Source organism: Colias philodice, chromosome 9, assembly GCF_061535455.1.
Source record: "Colias philodice isolate Cphi_HAF_F1 chromosome 9, ilColPhil1 Martin Lab GWU primary, whole genome shotgun sequence".
Classification (NCBI taxonomy): domain Eukaryota; kingdom Metazoa; phylum Arthropoda; class Insecta; order Lepidoptera; family Pieridae; genus Colias; species Colias philodice.
Window position 1 is genome coordinate 1,903,404 of NC_143094.1, and position 23,466 is coordinate 1,926,869.

The 23,466-nt window shown below is 31.2% G+C and overlaps 1 protein-coding gene across 4 annotated transcripts; it reads left to right on the forward strand.

The window, feature by feature from the left end:
• Positions 1-23: 23 nt before the first annotated feature.
• On the forward strand, positions 24-23,375 carry LOC149485638 (uncharacterized). 4 transcript variants are annotated; one of them, XR_016316054.1, is made up of 6 exons: positions 7,396-7,469; positions 16,956-17,031; positions 18,080-18,292; positions 18,896-19,146; positions 22,420-22,592; positions 22,905-23,375. XR_016316054.1 is itself a non-coding variant. In XM_089698936.1 (5 exons), the coding sequence occupies exons 2-5, from the start codon at positions 16,969-16,971 to the stop codon at positions 22,517-22,519; spliced, it is 627 nt and encodes a 208-aa protein (XP_089555062.1). In that variant the 5' UTR covers positions 24-158; positions 16,956-16,968; the 3' UTR covers positions 22,520-23,375. The 4 variants fall into 4 exon arrangements, 3 of the variants coding, with proteins under 3 accessions (XP_089555062.1, XP_089555061.1, XP_089555063.1); XM_089698936.1 differs by lacking the exon at positions 7,396-7,469 and adding an exon at positions 24-158 and having other exon boundaries at positions 22,420-23,375; XM_089698935.1 differs by having other exon boundaries at positions 22,420-23,375.
• Positions 23,376-23,466: the final 91 nt, after the last annotated feature.

Consider the following 23,466-nt stretch of genomic DNA (forward strand, 5'->3'; position numbering starts at 1 on the left):
CATAATATAAGTTACATGATATAACCTCGATTTAGGTCGCAGTACTTTCTTAGTGATTTCTTATCAACAAGGCTTTCCACTTGAAGTCAGGTACCTATTGCAGTGTTGCGCCTGATCTTGTATAGTGTCGTGTTGTTTAGTGAAGTGTGTTTTTTTCGGTAAGTGATTTGTTTTTAATGCGAGGCGACTTTGCACAAATACCATAATTATTATTATTACGCATCAATATAACAACAGAAGAACTACGTCGCGGAACTTTTATATACGCAGTTCTTTTAAGATAAATACCTTAATAAATATAGTATTGTGTTAATAAAAATTACTTTATAATTAAAATATTAAAGAGGCGTAAGTAGTCATAGTTAATAACATAAATGTGTGTTTTTATTGTGAATTTTTCTTTCATTTACGAAATGTAAATAGACCCTTTTGTAAGGAAAATTAAGTATACATATATACTACCAGTTTGACTAACTGAGTGCATTAGATAAACAAATCACGTTTTCAAGGTAACGTAATGGTTAAGTACTTGTTTACATCATGTATTTAAGCTAGATATACTTCGCACATGGTTTGGTCATTTAAAAGTATAAATCCTAATAAGAATACAGAATTTCTACACAAAAATTTCGACTTTGTTTGCTCTGCTCTAATGTGAGAGACGAGCAAAGGAATACATTTATTTACATAACGTTTATAATGTTATTTTGGAGTGTAGATACTTAGATAGTATGACTATGGTATAACAATGTGTATCTAAAGAAAAACAATTTTAAAGGGTGTTTTTTACGCACATTAAGATATACAAAATCAATGTAATTGAATGGATGGAAAGCTTTGAAAATTACGTCTAATGTCATCATACTCTAGTTTTATATGTCTATCTTAGATACTATTGAAACCATATTGAAACACATCGATTTTATTCAAGAATAGAGTTGGTATTACATTTCATATTAGAAAACGATTGGAAGCAATTATTTCAAGACATAGTAACACTGCATCGGGTATGGAAGGCAAGCAAGTAAGCATCATGGTCAGAGTATTTAAGGTCACTGTGATGTATTACTTGTTAATGAACTTTAGTAAATAGACCAAGGTGTTCGAGCTGAGACGAAATATATTATTTAGAACATGTAATGCTTAGTTCCTTCATCTATATACATTAGATGACTATGCTTTATTGATAAACTATTAAAATGAGGTAAAATTTGGCGCAGACAGCGTTTGAGCGTAAGATAGAGTTATTACTCTGTCTGTTACGCTTTTTCGCCTAAAACACTTGACCAATTGTGATGAAATTTGAACCGACTTTAGATAAATCATGACAGTCCATTATTGTACAAAGATTTCCTTATTAGTATTTTCTTGCGCCTGGTTTTCGCGAGTAGTTATTTATTATCGATAATAATTCATTATACTATTATTAAAAAGTATTTTATTTCTATTTCCCTATTCTTTGATATCTTTCTATATTTGAGATAAAAATTACACAACTTTTAAATTGTTGATAAGAAGATTTGTGATGTTATTATCTATTTCTGGACGCTAACAAACTTGGAGTTATAATAATATTAAATATTATGAATTATATGATATCGATAGCGCCATCTGGTTTGGAACTAAGCAAAGTTTGCAAAAACTTGTTTCATCCGTTTTTTAGAAAATTTTCTCAGGAGTGCGTTTACACACTTATAGTTTTTATAAAAAATAATACATAAAATAATAATAAATGGAAATTATACTTACTTAAATTAAGGTAATCGTAATATTAACACTAGAATAAGATTTAACTAATACTGTATGGGCTATGTGGCCTTAAATAAATGAATTTTATTTATTTACTTATTATTTAAAGAAAACATTACAACACTTGATACACTCAGATAGAGAGTATCGTGATAACTTATTCAACACTGTGCGAACCTTAACCTTTAACTGTTAAAGTTTAACACATACATAAAAATTAATATAGAAAATATGGGAATAATAATGCGATATAAAATTAGGTAGGCACAGGAAACGTATATGCAAATAAATAGTAAATACATATGTAATACCTATGTACATATTTACTATTTATTTATTATAGGTACCTATTATTATCATCTGAGATTACTATGCGAAATATTTTATGCGTAGATATAACGTATCGTATGAGTTACTCTTTGTTGTTATTTTTTTCTTTGCAAAATTATCTTTACGATAAAGTTTTTAGCCAGTGGAAAATAAATCAATTGACTGATAATAAGGATGTTTTGTTCATTATCTACAATGTTTATTAATGACTAGGGTAAAGGAAATGTACTGCGACTTTTTATTTACAAAAGATTAGCGCCCCTTATGATTTTAAAAGAGCAATTACACAGATCCTTGCCGGCTCTTCTCTGTAGAAACTGTTTTCCAATACCAAATCGGTGGTAAATGACAAATCCATTCCAATATTATAAAGCTGAAGAGTTTGTTTGTTTGAACGCGATAACCTCAGGAACAGTGTTAGAAAGCCCATATTATATCGAGGAAGGTTATTATTTTATCATCACGCTGGAGCGGAGCCACGCGGGCGAAACCGCGGGGCGCAGCTAGTCTATGATATGACGATTCAAAAGTGCTTCATGAAGAAGCCGAAGAGCAAATAAATGTTTTAGTTTGAGTTTATTAACCCATAAGAAGATAGAGAATTCGATTGCTTAAGCGCGTCACACACGGTGAAGATACTATAATATTTTATTGCACGCCTCATAAGCGAAGCGTTGAGGTGGGTACTACTGTCACTTCGCGCAAAACATCTGATTTTTCAAACTTAAAATGTCTTTATGTATCATACATTGCACTTGTAAGATAATACATACACACACATATTAAGAAAAAACACTATTTTTAACGTTCATGATATTTTTGATGTCATTTTTGTTATTTAAACTAGTTAAAAAACAGTTTAAAAAAGTTCTGTCTTGGACGTCCGTGTGTCTGTATGTGCGGATCCTTTTTCTTGTTAACACGATAGCGACCGAAATACTTTACTAATCGAGTCTTTTGCACGCCTCATAAGCGAAGCGTTGAGGTGGGTACTACTGTCACTTCGCGCAAAACATCTGATTTTTCAAACTTAAAATGTCTTTATGTATCATACATTGCACTTGTAAGATAATACATACACACACATATTAAGAAAAAACACTATTTTTAACGTTCATGATATTTTTGATGTCATTTTTGTTGTTAAAAAACAGTTTAATAAAAGTTCTGTCTTGGACGTCCGTGTGTCTGTATGTGCGGATCCTTTTTAGGGTTCCGTAGCCAAAATGGCAAAAACGGAACCCTTATAGTTTCGTCATGTCCGTCTGTCCGTCTGTCCGTCTGTCCGTCTGTCACAGCCGATTTACTCGGAAACTATAAGTACTACAGTGATGAAATTTGATGGGAATATGTGTTGTATGAACCGCTACAAAAATATGACACTAAATAGTAAAAAAAAGAATTGGGGGTGGGGCCCCCCATACATGTAACTGAGGGATGAAATTTTTTTTTTCGATGTACATACCCGTGTGGGGTATCAATGGAAAGGTCTTTTAAAATGATATAAAGTTTTCTAAAAAACATTTTTCTTAAAGTGAACGGTTTTTGAGATATCAGCTCTCAAAGTCGTAAAAAGTATGTCCCCCCCCCTCTATTTTTATAACTACGGGGTATAAAATTCTAAAAAAAATAGAGGTGATGCATGCTAATTAACTCTTTCAACGATTTTTGGTTTGATCAAAGTATCTCTTATAGTTTTTGAGATAGGTTGATTTAACTGTAATTTATTATATTTGCTGCTACGGAACCCTTTGTGCGCGAGCCCGACTCGCACTTGGCCGGTTTTATTCTTGTTAACACGATAGCGACCGAAATACTTTACTAATCGAGTCTTTTTTTTTCTCTTACGCTTGAGTATGCTCAGGAATAGAACCCTTTCATTTTTCAGGGTCTGATTCGATGTGGTTTAATTGTTATTAAATAAACAAAAATAATAATTAATAAATATTTATTAAAAAAAAATTATGAGGCGTGCACTTTTGGATTTTCCAAATTATTTTTTTTCTCTTACGCTTGAGTATGCTCAGGAATAGAACCCTTTCATTTTTCAGGGTCTGATTCGATGTGGTTTAATTGTTATTAAATAAACAAAAATAATAATTAATAAATATTTATTAAAAAAAAATTATGAGGCGTGCACTTTTGGATTTTCCAAATTATCTTAAGATACTGACATTATATTTTATATTACAGTATCTTAACGCATCCGGTATCAGCGTTCGGACCATCATTTTTTATTTTGTCATTGCGTACTAAGACCCCTGTAGAACCGCCATCCTGTTACAAATGACGCGAAATTTTGTGGGTCATTTGTAACAGGATGGCGGTTCTACAGGGGTCTTAGTACGCAATGACAAAAAGAAAAATGATGGTCCGAACGCTGATACCGGATGCGTTAAGATACTGTAATATAAAATATAACAGTATCTTAAGATAAAATATTATAGTATCTTCACCGTGTGTGACGCGCTTTAGTCAAAGAAAAACTTGCTTAGTTCCCGTTCCCGTTGGATTTACGGTATAAAAACATCCTATAAGTGAAAGAATAACAAAAAAAACAAATAAATATATAAACTTTCGAATTTATAATATTAGTAGGATAAGGCACGCAAAATATGTATATTATATCCTTCAATGCGGGAGGACCCGCGGCCATTACCTACTATTGACTATTACTACGACTGTATATAACACTGTATCTTATTGTTACAATAACACATGTTATATTTAATCTTCACTACATAGTATAAAACAAAGTAACTTTCTCTGTCCCTATGTCCCTTTGTATGCTTAAATCTTTAAAACTACCCAACGGATTTTGATGCGGTTTTTTTAATAGATAGAGTGATTCAAGAGGAATGTTCTAGTATATAATTTATTAGGTTTTAGGCAAAGCGGGCGAAGCCGCGGGCGGTAAGCTAGTATTATTATAAACGAGATTAAAAAAAAACTGCAGATGTTCTACAGAATACGCCAGAGGTCAAGTCCGAAGTTTAGTCCTTTGCTAATAAAACCTGGTAATATTTCACGCTTGACAGGTTTATTCGAGAAATTGCAATATATTGTGCAATGAGAGAACCGGTTCATCTTCTTATTTCAGTTTGTGGCTTTTTATTTTCATTTTAAAGACGATAAATGTAGACCACGATGTGTACCGAAGTTAAATTTAGTTAAATTAAATAGAGACACACATCTTTATAATGAATGTAAATGTTATAGGTTATAACCACAATAATTTATAACTTTATTTCTTTTTTTTTTAACGCGGAGGAAATCTTAGGATACTCGTTTTTTGGGTGAAAAAACGAGCATGTGGGATTCTTATCCACTAAAACTTCCTCGGTAACCAGACCCAAAGTATAGTAGCAGGGTCTCCGGGATCTCTAAAACGCACCAGAGACCCCGCAAGTTATAACTTTACTAGTCTGAGGATTGGGTATTTAGAAATTCGTGGTAAAAATTTGCTATTTAAAACCTTTAAAGTTTACTTATAAGATTTTGTTTATCCGAAAAATTCTCTACATTTTGCGTCGTAATTTTATATGTAACATCAAAAGTGATTTAAATCCATAACAAACAGTCAGAAAGTTACTTACCAAAGCTTTTAAAGTTTTATTGCATAGATATCTTTCTATATCTGAATTAGTGGTATCTACTGTCATATCTGACAGAGGTTGTCAGAATGTTAAAGAGCTTAATGGCTCTAGGAAGAAATGGGTTGTTAGCAGCTGTACATGTAGGTAATTTACAGTATCAAAATATCATCTTACAGATATACATTTTGCAATACGTTGTTACATTCTTATTTATATTTCTATAGTTGGTACATTATGATAGTTTTAATATTTAATATCTAAGGTTTATATATATCTGTTTGTGATAAATAGTAAAGTTAATGTTTTTCCCTGAAAGTAAATATTTCACAATTTTTCGCCTGTTTTTCTGCTGTTTACTTAATATGTAGAAACCAATGCAGCTGTTTATTAATTTTAATTATAGCATCAGACAAATAAACATGCTTATTTCACAACAATTTCAATTTTTTACAAAACTTCTGTTTATTTCGAGAGTCATTTCCTTTAGCGTAAATTATCTCAGATATTGTTATTTAAGTGTTCTAATAAACTACAACAGAGCTTTTGCTCGAGATAGAATTTTTTGATGAAGATGTTCTTTAAATTTTAAAAATATCCGTTAACCGAATTTTTAGATTCTATTCCTCACAAGTAAAAATAAATATTAATAAAAAGTTGCTTTAAATAAGGAACAAGTGAGGACTTAATTGTTGTTTTTTTCAATAGATTAGGCATCGGTTTTTTTGGGTAATTTTTTGTCCTGACTCTATTACTTGTTTTTCTTTGGGTGTGGCTGCTATGAAAGTTCAAATTAAAAATACAATAAACATGTTATACTGTTTAATCTTGCTTAACTAATAGGATCAAAACGAGATAAGCTAACTACTTTAGAATTGCGTAAATATATGTACATAAATCTCATGTGATAGGTAGTAGACAGGCGAAAACTTGCTCATGTGAAAAATCTATAAACGAAATAATAATAGTCTGTTTGAATGTAGTTGTCAGACTCTATCTGTTGGGCTCTAACACTATGTTATGTACCTATCTACTCTAAGTTTAGAAAAAAATAGTAAAATGACACGTGTTTATATTTTTAATGCTAAAGCATTAATTGATGTTGATCCGATTCGTCTGATTTTGGACGCAGAGATGGATTATCTATAGTTTGACGTAGTAACTATTTAGTAATGTGTGGTTTGACTAAGCGTATCTTTATTTTATACAGGTGAAGTCGCGCGCTGAAACAAGTATTTTAACTACACTTGTTTTTCATTGCACTTCAACTTATCCTATAGTTTTACGTAGTAACTATTTAGTAATCTGTGGTTTAACTAAGCTTAATATTTTATGCAGGTGAAGTCGCGCGCTGAAGCTAGTAACTAGGTACACATATTTTTAATAATCAAGATCCAATGAGTCAAAATCAAAAACCAAAATAAAACAAACATTGACAACTCACGCTCTAGATTAAACAACTTTAGATTAGCAATGAAAATAATTTGTTTACGACCAGCGAGTAAGACCTATTTACTAAAACCCGTGGCCCCGTCATTGAAGCGGTTGGACCTGTGGGTTGGACGGAATACAGTGGGGTTTTGGTCGGTAGGAATCCGACATAAACCACGGCCCTTTCACCAGAGTGTATTTATGAAAGATTTCCCTACTTACAAAAAAAGACCTATTTACTCGTATAACTTGAGAATGATACGGGTCAATCTCGTGTGTGTGAGGGGTCAAAATATACTGGTCATTTTGTATGCGCTCTGAGGAATTGTAAATTGTACCTCGCATTCACTGTTTGGAATCATAGAGGTAAGTCGTGTTTGTAATATATTGTGTTTATTTTAGACCCTAGGGTATCTACCTATATAACCGTGTGTAATAAATATTGCATAATGTTTGTTAAATGAAGTAGTTAGTGTTAATTTTTGGATAATAAGAATTGAGTTTACGAGTTAGTGTGAGATTTTAATATTTATGAGAACTGTTGAATTTCGTTGTTTATTTTGATCGATACGTAGTAAGAAAATAAAGTGTGTGTATATATTTAAAAATGCTATTGTTATTTTAGGTGTAGTTAATTTTAAAGAAAAAGAAAATAATGTAACGTAAAATTTCATTTCATATTTTATATCATTTCATTTCATAGATTAAATTTAAAATTATTGAATTGATTTGATAGAAACAGTTTTATTGTCACAAAGATCTTCTAAAAAAACATCTTCTAAATCATCGAGATAGTATGTAGGTACTACGTACATCTCGATGTTCTAAATATAATCATTGCTCAGCCTTAGAATAATTAATTTATTTTTTCGAACTTGAGACACGTAGGTACAGAGCTTTTAAAATATTATTAAATAAATATAATAAATTCTGTACCTTGTTGTAAGTTTATAATACCTATATCTTAGAAAATAATTAAAGTTGTATTGCTATAAACATTAGAATTTGAGTAAAGCATTGATAAAGTAATGGCATTTTATAAAAGCAATCTCATTATCAAAATTAACGATTAATAATAATTAAACTTTGTTTTTAGAAAGGGTTTTTAATGTAGTATGTATAATAAGTATATAACTAGGTACTTTTGTATAAATTTAAAGTTATCATACAAATTAATGTTATTAATTCAATTCTATTTAATGTAGAGTAGTACTATTTAATGGGTATTAGAAGTGGAGATTAAAAATGTTTTGATGTATACAATATCAGGTTATAAAGTGTTTTGTAATGTTATCTTAGAGATGTTTTCGTAATAGGTATGATGGAAAGGTAACCGGCTTTAGCTGCACATGTCGCCTTTCTCTGCTATTTGAATATATGTAGTTGATATGAATGTTATCGAGATGGATTATTATTTATTTTTTTTATCTAAATATCAAACTAGCGATTCGGCTTAATAGCCTGAAGCACTTAGGTTTTACATATACCATATCCAACGAAAGAATGTTTGAAAACGGTAGTTCCTATATTGCACGCCTCATAAGCGAAGCGTTGAGGTGGGTACTACTGTCACTTCGCGCAAAACATCTGATTTTTCAAACTTAAAATGTCTTTATGTATCATTCATTGCACTTGTAAGATAATACATACACACACATATTAAGAAAAAACACTATTTTTAACGTTCATGATATTTTTGATGTCATTTTTGTTATTTAAACTAGTTAAAAAACAGTTTAAAAAAGTTCTGTCTTGGACGTCCGTGTGTCTGTATGTGCGGATCCTTTTTCTTGTTAACACGATAGCGACCGAAATACTTTACTAATCGAGTCTTTTGCACGCCTCATAAGCGAAGCGTTGAGGTGGGTACTACTGTCACTTCGCGCAAAACATCTGATTTTTCAAACTTAAAATGTCTTTATGTATCATACATTGCACTTGTAAGATAATACATACACACACATATTAAGAAAAAACACTATTTTTAACGTTCATGATATTTTTGATGTCATTTTTGTTATTTAAACTAGTTAAAAAACAGTTTAAAAAAGTTCTGTCTTGGACGTCCGTGTGTCTGTATGTGCGGATCCTTTTTCTTGTTAACACGATAGCGACCGAAATACTTTACTAATCGAGTCTTTTTTTTCTCTTACGCTTGAGTATGCTCAGGAATAGAACCCTTTCATTTTTCAGGGTCTGATTCGATGTGGTTTAATTGTTATTAAATAAACAAAAATAATAATTAATAAATATTTATTAAAAAAAAAATTATGAGGCGTGCACTTTTGGATTTTCCAAATTATATTATAGCAATATCAGTAGTTCCTGAGATCAGCGTATTCTAACAAACTCTTTAGATATATATTATTAGTAGTATAGAAAAACATGAAGGGTATAAAAATTTTAAGTCAGTTTGTGTATACTTTTAAAACTCAAAAAAAATCTTCCGATTTAGAGCTTTATATACATTATACATAACATATACATAACATATTTTATATACAAGTTTTTATCGAGTTTTCCTTATTTCTCATCATTATTTGTTGTATCATTATCAGCAGAGCAATGATTGTACCTAGATAGTCAAATAATAATAAAAGTTTTGATCGTCATTTAAATATCATTTTAACTTGTATGGTCTGTAGCTAATGTCTTTAATAACTTAGGTTAATCCTTAATCAAAAGTAAAAAATAATTTGGAAAATCCAAAAGTGCACGCCTCATAATTTTTTTTAATAAATATTTATTAATTATTATTTTTGTTTATTTAATAACAATTAAACCACATCGAATCAGACCCTGAAAAATGAAAGGGTTCTATTCCTGAGCATACTCAAGCGTAAGAGAAAAAAATAATTTGGAAAATCCAAAAGTGCACGCCTCATAATTTTTTTTTAATAAATATTTATTAATTATTATTTTTGTTTATTTAATAACAATTAAACCACATCGAATCAGACCCTGAAAAATGAAAGGGTTCTATTCCTGAGCATACTCAAGCGTAAGAGAAAAAAAAAGACTCGATTAGTAAAGTATTTCGGTCGCTATCGTGTTGACAAGAAAAAGGATCCGCACATACAGACACACGGACATCCAAGACAGAACTTTTTTAAACTGTTTTTTAACTAGTTTAAATAACAAAAATGACATCAAAAATATCATGAACGTTAAAAATAGTGTTTTTTCTTAATATGTGTGTGTATGTATTATCTTACAAGTGCAATGTATGATACATAAAGACATTTTAAGTTTGAAAAATCAGATGTTTTGCGCGAAGTGACAGTAGTACCCACCTCAACGCTTCGCTTATGAGGCGTGCAAAAGACTCGATTAGTAAAGTATTTCGGTCGCTATCGTGTTAACAAGAAAAAGGATCCGCACATACAGACACACGGACGTCCAAGACAGAACTTTTTTAAACTGTTTTTTAACTAGTTTAAATAACAAAAATGACATCAAAAATATCATGAACGTTAAAAATAGTGTTTTTTCTTAATATGTGTGTGTATGTATTATCTTACAAGTGCAATGTATGATACATAAAGACATTTTAAGTTTGAAAAATCAGATGTTTTGCGCGAAGTGACAGTAGTACCCACCTCAACGCTTCGCTTATGAGGCGTGCAATATAATGTTTGTCAAAATTTAATAAAAACAGTGTTTTTAATATCAATCTACGCAAAAAATGTGTTATCTTAACTTGTTTACTTGTAAAGGAACTCTATTTTTTCTTAAGGAAACATCATCCTTTATTACATACCTATACGATACATAATATAGTCTATATGTATCATCAGGAAAGCCATTATAAATCCTTTGTTCAATTGACCTTTAACAAATAATAATCTCCAAGCACCTGTGCATTGAATCGATTAATTTTTAACGTTATTTCTAGGAGCTAAGATTTATTATTGATTGTGATCGTATTTTGTTTACATGCACTTGCATGTGGAACAAAAGATGAATGCTTTCAAAATGTTTTATTCATTATGCAATCTGTGTAAAATTATTTATAACTAGCTGTGCCCCGCGGTTTTGCCCGCATTGCTCCGCTCCTGCTGGTCTTAGCTTGATGATATTATATAGCCTTCCTCGATAAATGGGCTATCTAACACCGAAATAATTTTTCAAATCGGACTAGAAGTTCCTGAGATAAGCGCGTTCAAACAAACAAACAAACTCTTCAGCTTTATAATATTAGCATAGATCTGTGGTATTTCATAGAGATTAATTTAAATGTTCATTCTTTGTTGCCTTTCTCCGATTGCATTCATGCGATTTCAATAGAATGTTTATGTGCAACACAAAGATCTTCGTGAGTCGTGACTGTTTCACACAATATGGTTAATCCATTAATTGTTTAATTTCATATGAATTGGAATAATACATAGCTAAGTAAGTAGGTATGTATTATTCCAATTCATATTAAATTAAACAACTGTGGCTTCACTCCCACGATAGTTCACGGGTAAAAAATAAAAGGTTTCAAAAGTCCATTGCCTAATATTTTTTAAATTTTCTTTGTAACTGATTACTATTCTAATGTATTTTATTGAACTATTCTAATGTATTGTCGGTATCGGGAAGGCACAGACTCCTGAAACACAGCGAAAGCTATATTGGGAGTCTGGGGTCTATATTTTGATCTTGATGTAAGGAACCTTGTTCAATAAATGATTTTTATTTATTTTTTATTTTGAATTTGGTAGTTTTTACGTGAGATCAAACTTTATATCCGCAGCTTCTGAGTCATCATTTTTTTAAAAAGTTAAAAAGTAATGTTAATTAATTTGCATTGAATTATTAATCATTTATTCATTCATTTTCCATAAAAGTACGGTCTAGTAAATACAATAAAAACTCCAGTGATACATTTTTAAATTCAAATGCATTTATTATATGTACCTATATGAACTTTATTCGTAAAAGATACCTAGATCGACATTTGGCGGCGAAATAGGTATTCTTCTTACATTCACTTATTACATCATCTGTGAGATGTCGATAAAAAAGATAAATCCAAGATAGTATAGGTACTGCTTATTCAAAATACTTCAATATTGTTGGTTTTTGGCAGTATCAATACGTGAAACATACCTACGAAGGTTATTTTATATAGAAACGTTTTAAATTCATATTGGTACAAAATATTTAGGCCTTATTAGTGTAGTTTTACTAAAGTTAACAATAGGTGTTTTTATTCTTAACTAGCTGTTGCCCGCGACTTCGTCCGCGATAACGTCGTTTTTCGTCATTCGTCGTTTAAAAAAAATACGTGACACTTTATTTTTGAATGTTCTTAATTATTGTCTCTTATAAACTACATTAAAATTGAACACTGATAAGAAAAAATCTGAAGAAAACATGAATGAATGTGATTTAAACTCTACATTACTGAGTATTTCAAATAATAATCTAAATTAAATGTAGATCAACAGTTTGAGCGCACCATTATACAATATGTACCTAAGTATTAAATTACGATAGTTTAGATAGTAACTTTACTAAAAACACGATGACTTTCTTTCGCGCTCGGTACCACAAACCAAGCATGTTTGTGGTACGTGGCCCGCGTCACTTGACCCCCCGCGAGTTCCCCTCCGTTGCTATGCGAAAATAAGTTGCTCTACTGTAAGAAAAATTGTACTACTGTGGCCTGGGCGCTATAACATGTCCAGGGAGTTCCTGAGTGCCGATATCACCATCTTGAGGAAAAGCTTCTAATGTCGATTTAAAACTGCATACATACGAATAATATTTAACCTGTTCTAAAATTGTGAAATGAGTTCAGTTTTAAATTTGAGAAATATTGATTTCTTGTATTTTACTATTCGTTGTAGTCGAATACAAAATATATTTAACAAACTTAGGTTGGCCTTCAGGCAAAAGGGATCCTATCAAATAAACTTGACCTTGTATCTTAAAAGTAAGCATGAAAGAACCCTCTGATAATTGTTTAGCACCTTTGATCATTTGAAACGCACTACTATAAGAGCGAATATTGTCTAATAACAGTTTAGATTGCACAGTATGTTCCTCTAAAAGTAGTGATTTTAAAGGTTCCAGTGTATCTTCAAACGAAAGCCGACTCCTTACTCCACTTTAAAGCATTACAAAAGAACATACTACGTTAATATCGCCTATACAGAAGATGATCTGTAATAAATTGTGAGGTTATAAGCAAACCCACTTTTATATTTTGTCGGACCACACCACCGAATTCGTAGATTGTTTACCTTTAAGTTATTAAGACTATGACGAAATCTGTCTGCAGTAAGACGGGCCTCTCGCTATTCGTCCGTTTCCAGAGACCGAATAGTTTCAATTATTCTTAATCTTTCATTAAACAAACTAATTAATCGTTCTTGTCTCAAATAATTGTAATATTCACGTCCCTACTCTAGTCATTGCTTATGTTCATGTTCATCTTCAAGAGATCGCAAAATAGTATGATGCACCCTATATCATTTGTCAAACGGTCTTCATATTGAGTAAAGTTTCAGATTCTCGAGATAAAATATGACTGTTGTGATCAGTATTGAGACGTAATTCCCTATCAGTGAGGGTTTCGGTCTCACGGGATAGTACAATATGCCGTTTGCTATCAGCTGTGAGACGTCATACCCTCTCAGTAAAGGTTTCGGTCTCTCGGGATAGTAGGGGAGACCGGGTTTGGTTGTCTCACGGGTTGGTTGTCACAGCGGTCTTAAAATAAAATTGAACTATCGAATAAGTCTGTTGAACAGCGTGGCAAGAGCGATACAGTGACAACGCTGGTCGCTGTCCCCACTTCGCGTCAGACGTCAGTAGTCGAAGTTTATTTTTACTAACAACATGTAAATGACGAAGAAATAATAATTACCAACGAACTAACCTTTTCTATAATACTTAACCCGGTACATTTTTCAAATTATCTTGCTCAACTCTGCTCAAAAATTTGAGGGTTTTGTTGGAACTTTAATGTGTCAAAACTATGATATATAATATCTAAACTACGATACAACTTGAATGCGGAAATTCTCATTACAATTGTAAATCTAAAGAATAACTAACAACATACTATTCAATTTTATTGAGCTGATGAATATCTTTTTCTGGAAGAGATCACCGTCGCATAATAAATATACTGTGTTTTCTTATAAAATCGTTACATAATTTATTTTATCTACTAAATTTTAATAAATAATTTGTTTTTGTTATTTGTATCTAAAAATGAGTTTGAGCTGTATATATTTTGGCAAAAGTATATATTATTTTTTTATAATTTCAGGACGGCAATCCATTTTATTTATAAATAATGAAAATGATAAGTATATTTATAAAATATAAAACATTTATGTAAAATGATTAAAAATAAACAAATGAAGCAACTACGATTCAAAGAAAACATCTTTTTCAGTGTGAAAATGCTCTTAGCAATCCTGGATGATGAACTGTATATCATGTACTCTGATCCCAGTACGGTCGCAGGTAGATACCTCGATAGCCATAACGATAAATATTAAAAAAAAAACATTACTTGTACAGTTGTGAGTGCAAAATTTACGTTTCATTTGGCAATAACATTTTTTTTCGGTACTACAACGTAGTAGTTTGATATGTGGTTGGCTGCCCCTCCTCTCCTTCCTGAAAAATATCCTCCAAAATTTCCCGAGATACTTCCAATGATTGAACCATTGGAAGTTGGACATTAACTTCACTCGAAAATTGACGAAGCGGATGATTACTAATTTCCACTTAATCTTCGCTGCCACTATCTTTATCATCAAATCATCAATTTTCAAGTGGTGTTGTAAAATTGTCAGCAGAAATAGTCTTCCAAAGGCGATATAATTTTATGAGCATTGAATCTGTAAATAAAAAAATCAAAAGTTAATTGTAAATCTATAAAAAAGCTACTTACAAATAAAATTTTATCAAAAACTACTATTCCCAATGCACCTCAAAATCTTGTAAAAGTCATATATAAAAGAATTCTTCATTTTATTATTTCATTCTAAAAGTGTAATATAATACCAACAAAAAACATGAATTGCTATCATTATAAAAAATAAATACCTATAAGTAACTACTTACCTTTTATGGGAACGCATGATGGTGAAAATTCACAAAACATAAAGATTGGATTTGATATTTATGGTTTTATGGCATTCAATTGCTTTATAAATATCACTACATAGTATAAAAAAGTCGCTTTCTCTGTCCCTATGTCCCTATGTCCCTTTGTATGCTTAAATCTTTAAAACTACGCAACAGATTTTGATGCGGTTTTTTTAATAGATAGACTGATTCAAGAGGAAGGTTTTAGTATACCTATAACTTATTAGGTTTTAGGCAAAGCGGACGAAGGCGCGTACGGTAAGCTAGTAAATTTATAAAACACGAAGATTTTTAAAATTGTACCTAATGAACATAATCAATATTAGATTAACTGTAGATAATGGTGTCTAGTTTTACCATTGTTTTACTTAAAATAAAACATCTACCCTCACTTTAAAAAATGTAGTATATTTATTTTTTACACGAAATATACCTTATAGGGAAGGGAAGATATGGGTTAAAGAGTTAAATAAATAACATGATTATATTTAAATTATTAATTTTTAACAGTGTATTCAGTAGTGTTAACATGTAAATTGATTTGATTTTTACGAAATCTCATAGATGGCACTGTTTCAAAATTAATATTATACAACTTACATGTTTCTCTTCCCAAGTTACTAAATTAAATGGCATAATTTTTATAGTGTCAATCTAGATATTGTTAAACAACATTAATTATATATGCGTCATTTGATTATTATTAATTTCCAATAGTTAATGTGTGTTTGATTTTTATAACACTTCATAGATGGCGCTGTTTTAAATTTGTCTTTATACTACTAAGATTCATTTAATTGTTTCTCTGCCAAAATTACGCAAATGACGTAGTTTTTATAGTATAAAGCTAGATAATAGCGTGACTTACTCAAAAACAACATTTAAACATGAGTCTTTAGATTGAACGGTGTCGTAATACACGGAATACGTAAGAAAAATAAAGGTTCACAGCTCCTCCCCTGGAGGTGATAGCATGATAATATGTTTAAAAAAGCCTCACCCGACCTGTTAGTAATATTCATGCAAAATTTGAAGTCAATCTATGCAGTACTTTTCGAGATTAGCTTGGACAAACATACAGACAAACAGACAAACAGACAAACCGACAAACAGACAAACAGACAAAAATTCTAAAAACTATGTTTTTGGCTTCTATATCGATTATAGATCATGGATTATGTATTCTTTTAAAAAAATATTCAATGTACAGTTTTGACTTTCCTACGATTTTATTATATGTATAAAGAATAATACTCATACAAGGAAATATAGTGAAGTAGGTACGATTTAATTGTGTATTTTTAAATTTTGCTAAGGATAGAGTTTTTAAGTACGAATTTAAAGAAAAAGAAGTGATTTGAGAATCTCCGGATTTTTATGTGGGTTAAATTATTTGTGTTTGTTTTGTTTGTTGTCTAACCGTGTGTTTCATTATTGCTGTTAACTTTGCATTTAACACGATGAATAGTGTTGTAATGTGGTTGTAATATTTTACTTTGACGTCTAAAAGGCGTAGTGATCATGTTGTTTTGAGGAAAATTATGCATAAATTGTTTTGTTAGGCGTACCTACACGTCTCAATACTACGGGTTTTGTATGGGTTTGGTTGCAATGGATGGCATTATTTATTAAAATTACATTACACCACTGTATACCTAACTTTAATGTTCAAAGGTTTAAATAATATTAATGACTAAATCAATATAAAAATGCAGTCTTAAATAATATTACGAAGAATTGTTTTATTTACAGATCCTAAGTGAAAATGGCGATTATTCTATTACCGTTGTTAGCAGTGTTGGCTGCTGTTTCAGCACAATATGACCAAGTAAGTGCTCTTATATTATCCAATTTATGATTCTTGTAACAATGCACCTAGTACGTAATTATATGAATTGATGATCATATGGTTCAGTTTGTATTTTGCACAATTGTTCGTAAATAACCTAAAATAATATTTTGTACTACAAATTTCTGTTAGGTACCTATTTCTAAGATTTGGTTGTAAGATGTTCCAACTCTATACCATAATAATTATACTTATTATAGACTTACAAACAATTAAAGTTTATTATAGAATATTATTTATTACTAGCGGTCCGCCCCGGCTTCGCCCGTGGTACATGTTTACGTTTTCTCTACATAAGAACCATCCTCGTACTTCAAGGAATATAATAAAAAAAGAATTATCGGAATCGGTTCAGCCGTTCTCGAGTTATGCGCTTACCAACACATTTTGCGATTCATTTTTATATATAAGAAAAGATTATAGACAAACATTTATTATCGCTGATCAAACATGGGTTGGTCGTTATTCGTTATCATAGAAAGATTAAAGAACAAGTTTATTGCACGCCTCATAAGCGAAGCGTTGAGGTGGGTACTACTGTCACTTCGCGCAAAACATCTGATTTTTCAAACTTAAAATGTCTTTATGTATCATACATTGCACTTGTAAGATAATACATACACACACATATTAAGAAAAAACACTATTTTTAACGTTCATGATATTTTTGATGTCATTTTTGTTATTTAAACTAGTTAAAAAACAGTTTAAAAAAGTTCTGTCTTGGACGTCCGTGTGTCTGTATGTGCGGAACCTTTTTCTTGTTAACACGATAGCGACCGAAATACTTTACTAATCGAGTCTTTTTTTTTCTCTTACGCTTGAGTATGCTCAGGAATAGAACCCTTTCATTTTTCAGGGTCTGATTCGATGTGGTTTAATTGTTATTAAATAAACAAAAATAATAATTAATAAATATTTATTAAAAAAAATTATGAGGCGTGCACTTTTGAATTTTCCAAATTATTTTCCAATTGTTCCGCAAATTTAATTTACCAATATCATTACCATACCTTTGTAATTTCAGGCACCCCTCCAAGCGAAGGTGTTCCTTTCTGACCCTTTACGCAAGAACGATATCCATGGTAACCTAACGTTTACCCAAGTGGACGCCCATAAGGTCAGGGTAGAAGGTGTGATTGTCGGTCTGCCCCCTGGCCAGTACGGCTTCCATGTACATGAGAAGGGGGATATTACGGGAGGATGTCTGTCTACGGGATCCCATTTCAATCCTGAGCATGTAAGTTTGGGTATAGGCAAGATATGTATGGCAGGATAAATGTAGCATGATTTTTATAGCAGGATGTAGTAAGACATGAAGAGAAATATAGGTTAGAAGTTAGAAGTTTTGCAATCTTTAGGGCAAGTTTTACCCCAGTTAAGATTACGTATGTGATAGTAAACAATAAATGATACAAAAATATGTTCATAATTCGACTATCAAAGATATTATCAGCAAGTGATGAAACCGGCCTTAAACTTAATATTCAAAATTATTAGCGTAATTTACTTTAATGTGGTTTGAAAGCGATGTTTTGGGAAACAGTATGTAAAATACGTTTTGTTGTTTTTAATATGCATCAATGTTAAAACCATTAACCCTGATGCTTGTGCATTAATATCTGAGTAAAGTGTGCAGAATTTTATTTGTATACAAATTTGAACCGATAATGCAATATCAAGCTAAGAGAAAGATAGATAACGATTGGAGAATAATGTATTAATCTTGTACACAGCCAATGTATTTAATAATAAACATTGTAAGAACACGTGTGAAAGCAAGGGTTATCGCCATAACCTCTCATTGTCCTATCATTTATTTATGATAATATTTACTTTCTAGAAAGACCACGGTCACCCTAACGATGAAAACCGTCACGTCGGCGACTTGGGCAACATTGTCTTTGACGAGAACTCTGTTGCTACCCTGGACTTTGTGGACAGTGGAATAGCTCTATATGGACCGCATTGCATCCTAGGAAGAGCTGTGGTTCTTCACGAAAAGGCTGATGACTTCGGCAGAACTGACCACCCAGATTCCAGGAAGACAGGCAACGCCGGGGGACGAGTCGCGTGCGGCGTGATTGGCATCTTGTAGGATATTATATTAATTTGTTATAGTTAAGAAGTTCCTCTTGTGAAGTTTATAATTTTTGTTCAGATCATTATTATGTATCATATAAATGATGTGGTTGAATTCAATGTCATTTTTAAGCAGAGGCTTAAGTGTGGAGATTATTAAGGCTTTAGTTTTTTTTATCACGAATTTTCTCTCATACATCAACTTAATCGTGCCTATTAAACACCGAAGGCCTAGCCATAAAGTTAATAACTAATGGACAAAATTAAACGTTCAAACAAAAATTGTATAGAATATTTAATTTAGTATAGAGATAAAGCTCATTAAGACAATATTACATCGTGTATGAGATCATTATTGTATGTACATTTTACTCTCCTAAGTTGAGATCAACAAACCTATAAGAAAATTAATAAACTACATAAACACATACTACACGCACACTAAATGCCAATGTTTTTTTAATAAAACCTTCTTATTCTCCTACTCATAAATCTGTTAAACAAAGATGATTAGTTTGATAAATAATGAAAAGAACTAGTAAATAATAAAAAGAAGAAGTATTCGTTCCCTCGAATGGATATTCTCAATTCTGTATTCCTGTATGCTGAAGTCCTTTCCTATCCTATTAAATATATTTAGGCTTATACGAAGGAATCTTCGTAGGTACCCAGGTATACAATAATAATCCAAGTTAGTCATCTATCAATGAATAGAACGGATTATAATTTTCAATTTTATTCAGTCGTTATATCGATAAATTATTAGTAGGATAAATGACTCATAACTTTCGATAGCAGCAAAGGTACTGAATATGAAAGAATTAAGGAAACGCTGTATTGTATGCTTAAAATACTTACTTAGGTATATAAAGAAAAAAAAATAAGTATGTTTTTTGGTATATGAAAGACAGGAAAGCTCTGAAGTAAATATATTTGATTTGTTCTTATAAAATAAGTGCAATATTAGAAAGAGATAGTTAATTTACATAAAACTCCGAAATTATATAATTCCTCAAAATTAGGCAGGTAATTAATTTAATTTCAATAAATTAAATTTAATTTAATTTATTGCTAATGTATTTTTTGTAACTACAATAAATGCTCATATAAAATATGAGTAAGTATGATATTGAGAGAAATTTCTTGAAACTTTTGAGTTAAAGCGCTGATGTTAAAAGGTTTTATGTCGCAGAAACAATGGTTTTATATTATGAAACCAATATTTTTCCAAGTTCAGGGAAAAATCTGCTACTATAGATACCTATTAGAGTAAATTAAGGTAATTCATTAATTTAATTAAAAGAGAAAAAAAAATGTTGTGTGGTTTTATGAAACCACGGTTAAAGTGAAACTTAGGCACAAAATTATCGTATTTGTACGATAATTATCATACGGTTCGACCGTCACGATCGAACCGTACGTGACGGTCGAACGTACGTCACGTACGGTTCGATCGTACACAGACCAAAAAGTTTGAGACGATGTAATAAAAGTTTCACTTTAAAAAGTTGACGTTCACTGCCGAAGGAGCTATTTTATAACATAAAATTTCCTATGAAATATGCGAAAAGAACATCTATTCTACCATAAATCCCCATACTCTTTTTCTTCCTATACATCCCCAATCCCATTTTAAGGTTAGGAATACTAACAATGAAAAAGTAAATATATTTTTTTATGAAAATTCCAGTTTTATAGCATTCAAATGCAAACACATAACATTGAAAGAGTACAACTAATAAGATTGAGATTAAGAGAGACTAGGGCCTAGCCGCTAGTCGAAACACGCGGGTTCGAATCCCGTCTCGTGATCGATGTTTTTCTAATACAAGCGTGGTTAAATATTCGACATATTATAATCCTAAGTTATAATCCTCTTGTTTGTATATAATATAATATCATTGCATATGATGTTAAACAAACTAACTCCTATTCGGACAAAAAACGGTCTATCAGTTTTCTTTCTTTTGGATTCCTTCGGACGAATCGAAGTAACTGATATGATATAGTCCGGGATACATCGCCCATTTTTGCAAGTGATTACTATCAAGCTAATTTTTCGTGAGTAGCTTTATTTTGATGAGATGCCCAATAATTTCATGTACAAAACTCTCGATTGTGGTAGCTACCAGAGGAAACAAGGATAAAATATTTTGATTTGATGGTTCTCAAATATTAATTACTAACTGAATGTTTTTTTTTTGTTCAATCTCAAGATAATTATGTAAATTATTCGAAAAAATATTTGTCCTACAAAATCTATGGTTTGATCAAAGAGTCCCCCTTTCCAATGTGTATCGATAACGAAGTCATCATAAATGATTACTAACCAGCTGATTTTTTTATTTTCACTTATTTAATACTTATATAATTCAACAGACATATTGTCCTACAAATTGCGTAATAAATATTTGAGAACCATCAAATCAAAAATTTTTATCCTTGTTACCTCCGTTGGCTACCACAATCGAGAGTTTCGTACATGAAATTATTGGGCATCTCATCAAAATAAAGCTACTCACGAAAAATTAGCTTGATAGTAATCACTTGCAAAAATGGGCGATGTATCCCGGACTAATAATATGGTTCATGCCGTAAACGCAAAATACTTATGTACTAAAATAAAAAAAAAATGGCAGGGTAAGGTCGCGGAAGAATTCTAACAAATACCCGCGGCCCCATCATTAAAGCGGCTCGACGGAACACAGTGGGGTTTTAGTCGGTAAGAATCCGACATAACCCACGGCTCCTTCCCCGGGGCCCGTGGGTATCGTTGGAAGATTTCCCCACTATAAAAAAAAGGGTAAAGAATTCAGTACAAATAATAGTAGTTTTAAATTTAGAAGGGCACAGAATTTTACGAAGTTAAAAAATATTTTCTGTTCAGTAGAATACATGAAAAGGCTCTTCCCAAATGTAATGATTTATGGCAAGTCATGGCAAGTGCTTAGTACACTGTACAACATCTCTGGGCCGCCAGACCTCACCTATTTTCTGATGGATGAAATGTGGACGATTGGGATTTGGGTAGTGTTGGTGTGTGCTACCATGGTACGCCTACCCGCTAGCTTGGTCAATGGGCCAATTTCCAGATACCTATCAGGCGATGAGGGTTCAAAAAAACAGTACTTACTTCACGTATTTTCACATGGTTGATTTAATATACAGTTAAAAATAAGAATCGTCCACATTTCATCCGACAGAAAATAGGTGAGGTCTGGCGGTCCTGGGATCTTACTCTACATAATTTATGGCAAATTGAAATAAAATTTATTTAATTTTCAGTGAACCAGTGGAGGGTTGGTTTAAATCCGGTGCGGCTTCCGTCACAGCTTCCTTCATAACAACAATAGCTTTTATTGTAGTTTTAATTAATACTAAGTAGATATAGTATTTAGTTTAATCTAGTCGTTATACATTTTTTTCAGTTGTTAGTTTTTATGAGGAATGTCGAGTTTTATGCATTGAGATATATACATATGGAGACGACACCGCCTACATCACCTTATGTTCCGCTCAACATACGCCATATGGCGTAACTGCACGCTCATTTTTTATTTGTTTTAAAGTGAAACGCATCAAATATGCCTTCGTGTGTGTTACGATATTGCACAAATAATACGGAAAAGTGCAAAGGAATAACTTTCATCGGTAAGTACCTAACTAGATAATAATTTTTAAAACTTAGTTAGAGCAAAAAAATGGCGCACAGATTTTGTTCGTGGTGTCTCCTCCATACGTAGTAATATTATCTCAATGGTTATAACTTATATGATGTTTTTTCATTAATTTTAATGTTGTTCGATTTAAATTTTAATGTCTAACATTTTTTGTATGTGGTTTTAAATAATAATTGTGTCATTAGTTATATGATTTTTTTTCAGTATTTGATATAATCGTATTTCTAGTCTTAAGTCATAATTTAATATATTTATTGAAATAAGAATAAGTAATACTTTTTAAATTCTATGTACGTTAATATAACATATTATTTATTGTATTGAAATGACACAGAAATATGATTATTAATTACCTAGGTATTGAATATTATTTTATATTTTTTGACCTATACCGGTTTAAATTGTAATAACAAACCTTAAATACAATTTTTCGTGTAATCCTTAGTGTGCGATTTCCATGTTTTATAGAGGTTCGTACTTAATATTTTGTCAGTATTTATTGTTAAGTATACTTTTTAAATTTTTTATGTACCTATATTAAATTTGTAAAATTGAATTAAATTTTAATTTATGATTGTGGTAAAAATAATTGTTTCGTTTTATTTAAATATCTGCTGAACATCAAAACCAGAAAATAAGCTTTAGACCATTG

Coding starts and splice junctions, on each gene's coding strand:
- LOC149485638 (XM_089698936.1), top strand. CDS start 16,969: ATGGCGATTATTCTATTACCGTTGTTAGCAGTGTTGGCTGCTGTTTCA. Junction 17,032..18,079: donor TTTCAGCACAATATGACCAA/GTAAGTGCTCTT, acceptor TTGTAATTTCAG/GCACCCCTCCAAGCGAAGGT. Junction 19,147..22,419: donor TGCGGCGTGATTGGCATCTT/GTAGGATATTAT, acceptor TTTAATTTTCAG/TGAACCAGTGGAGGGTTGGT.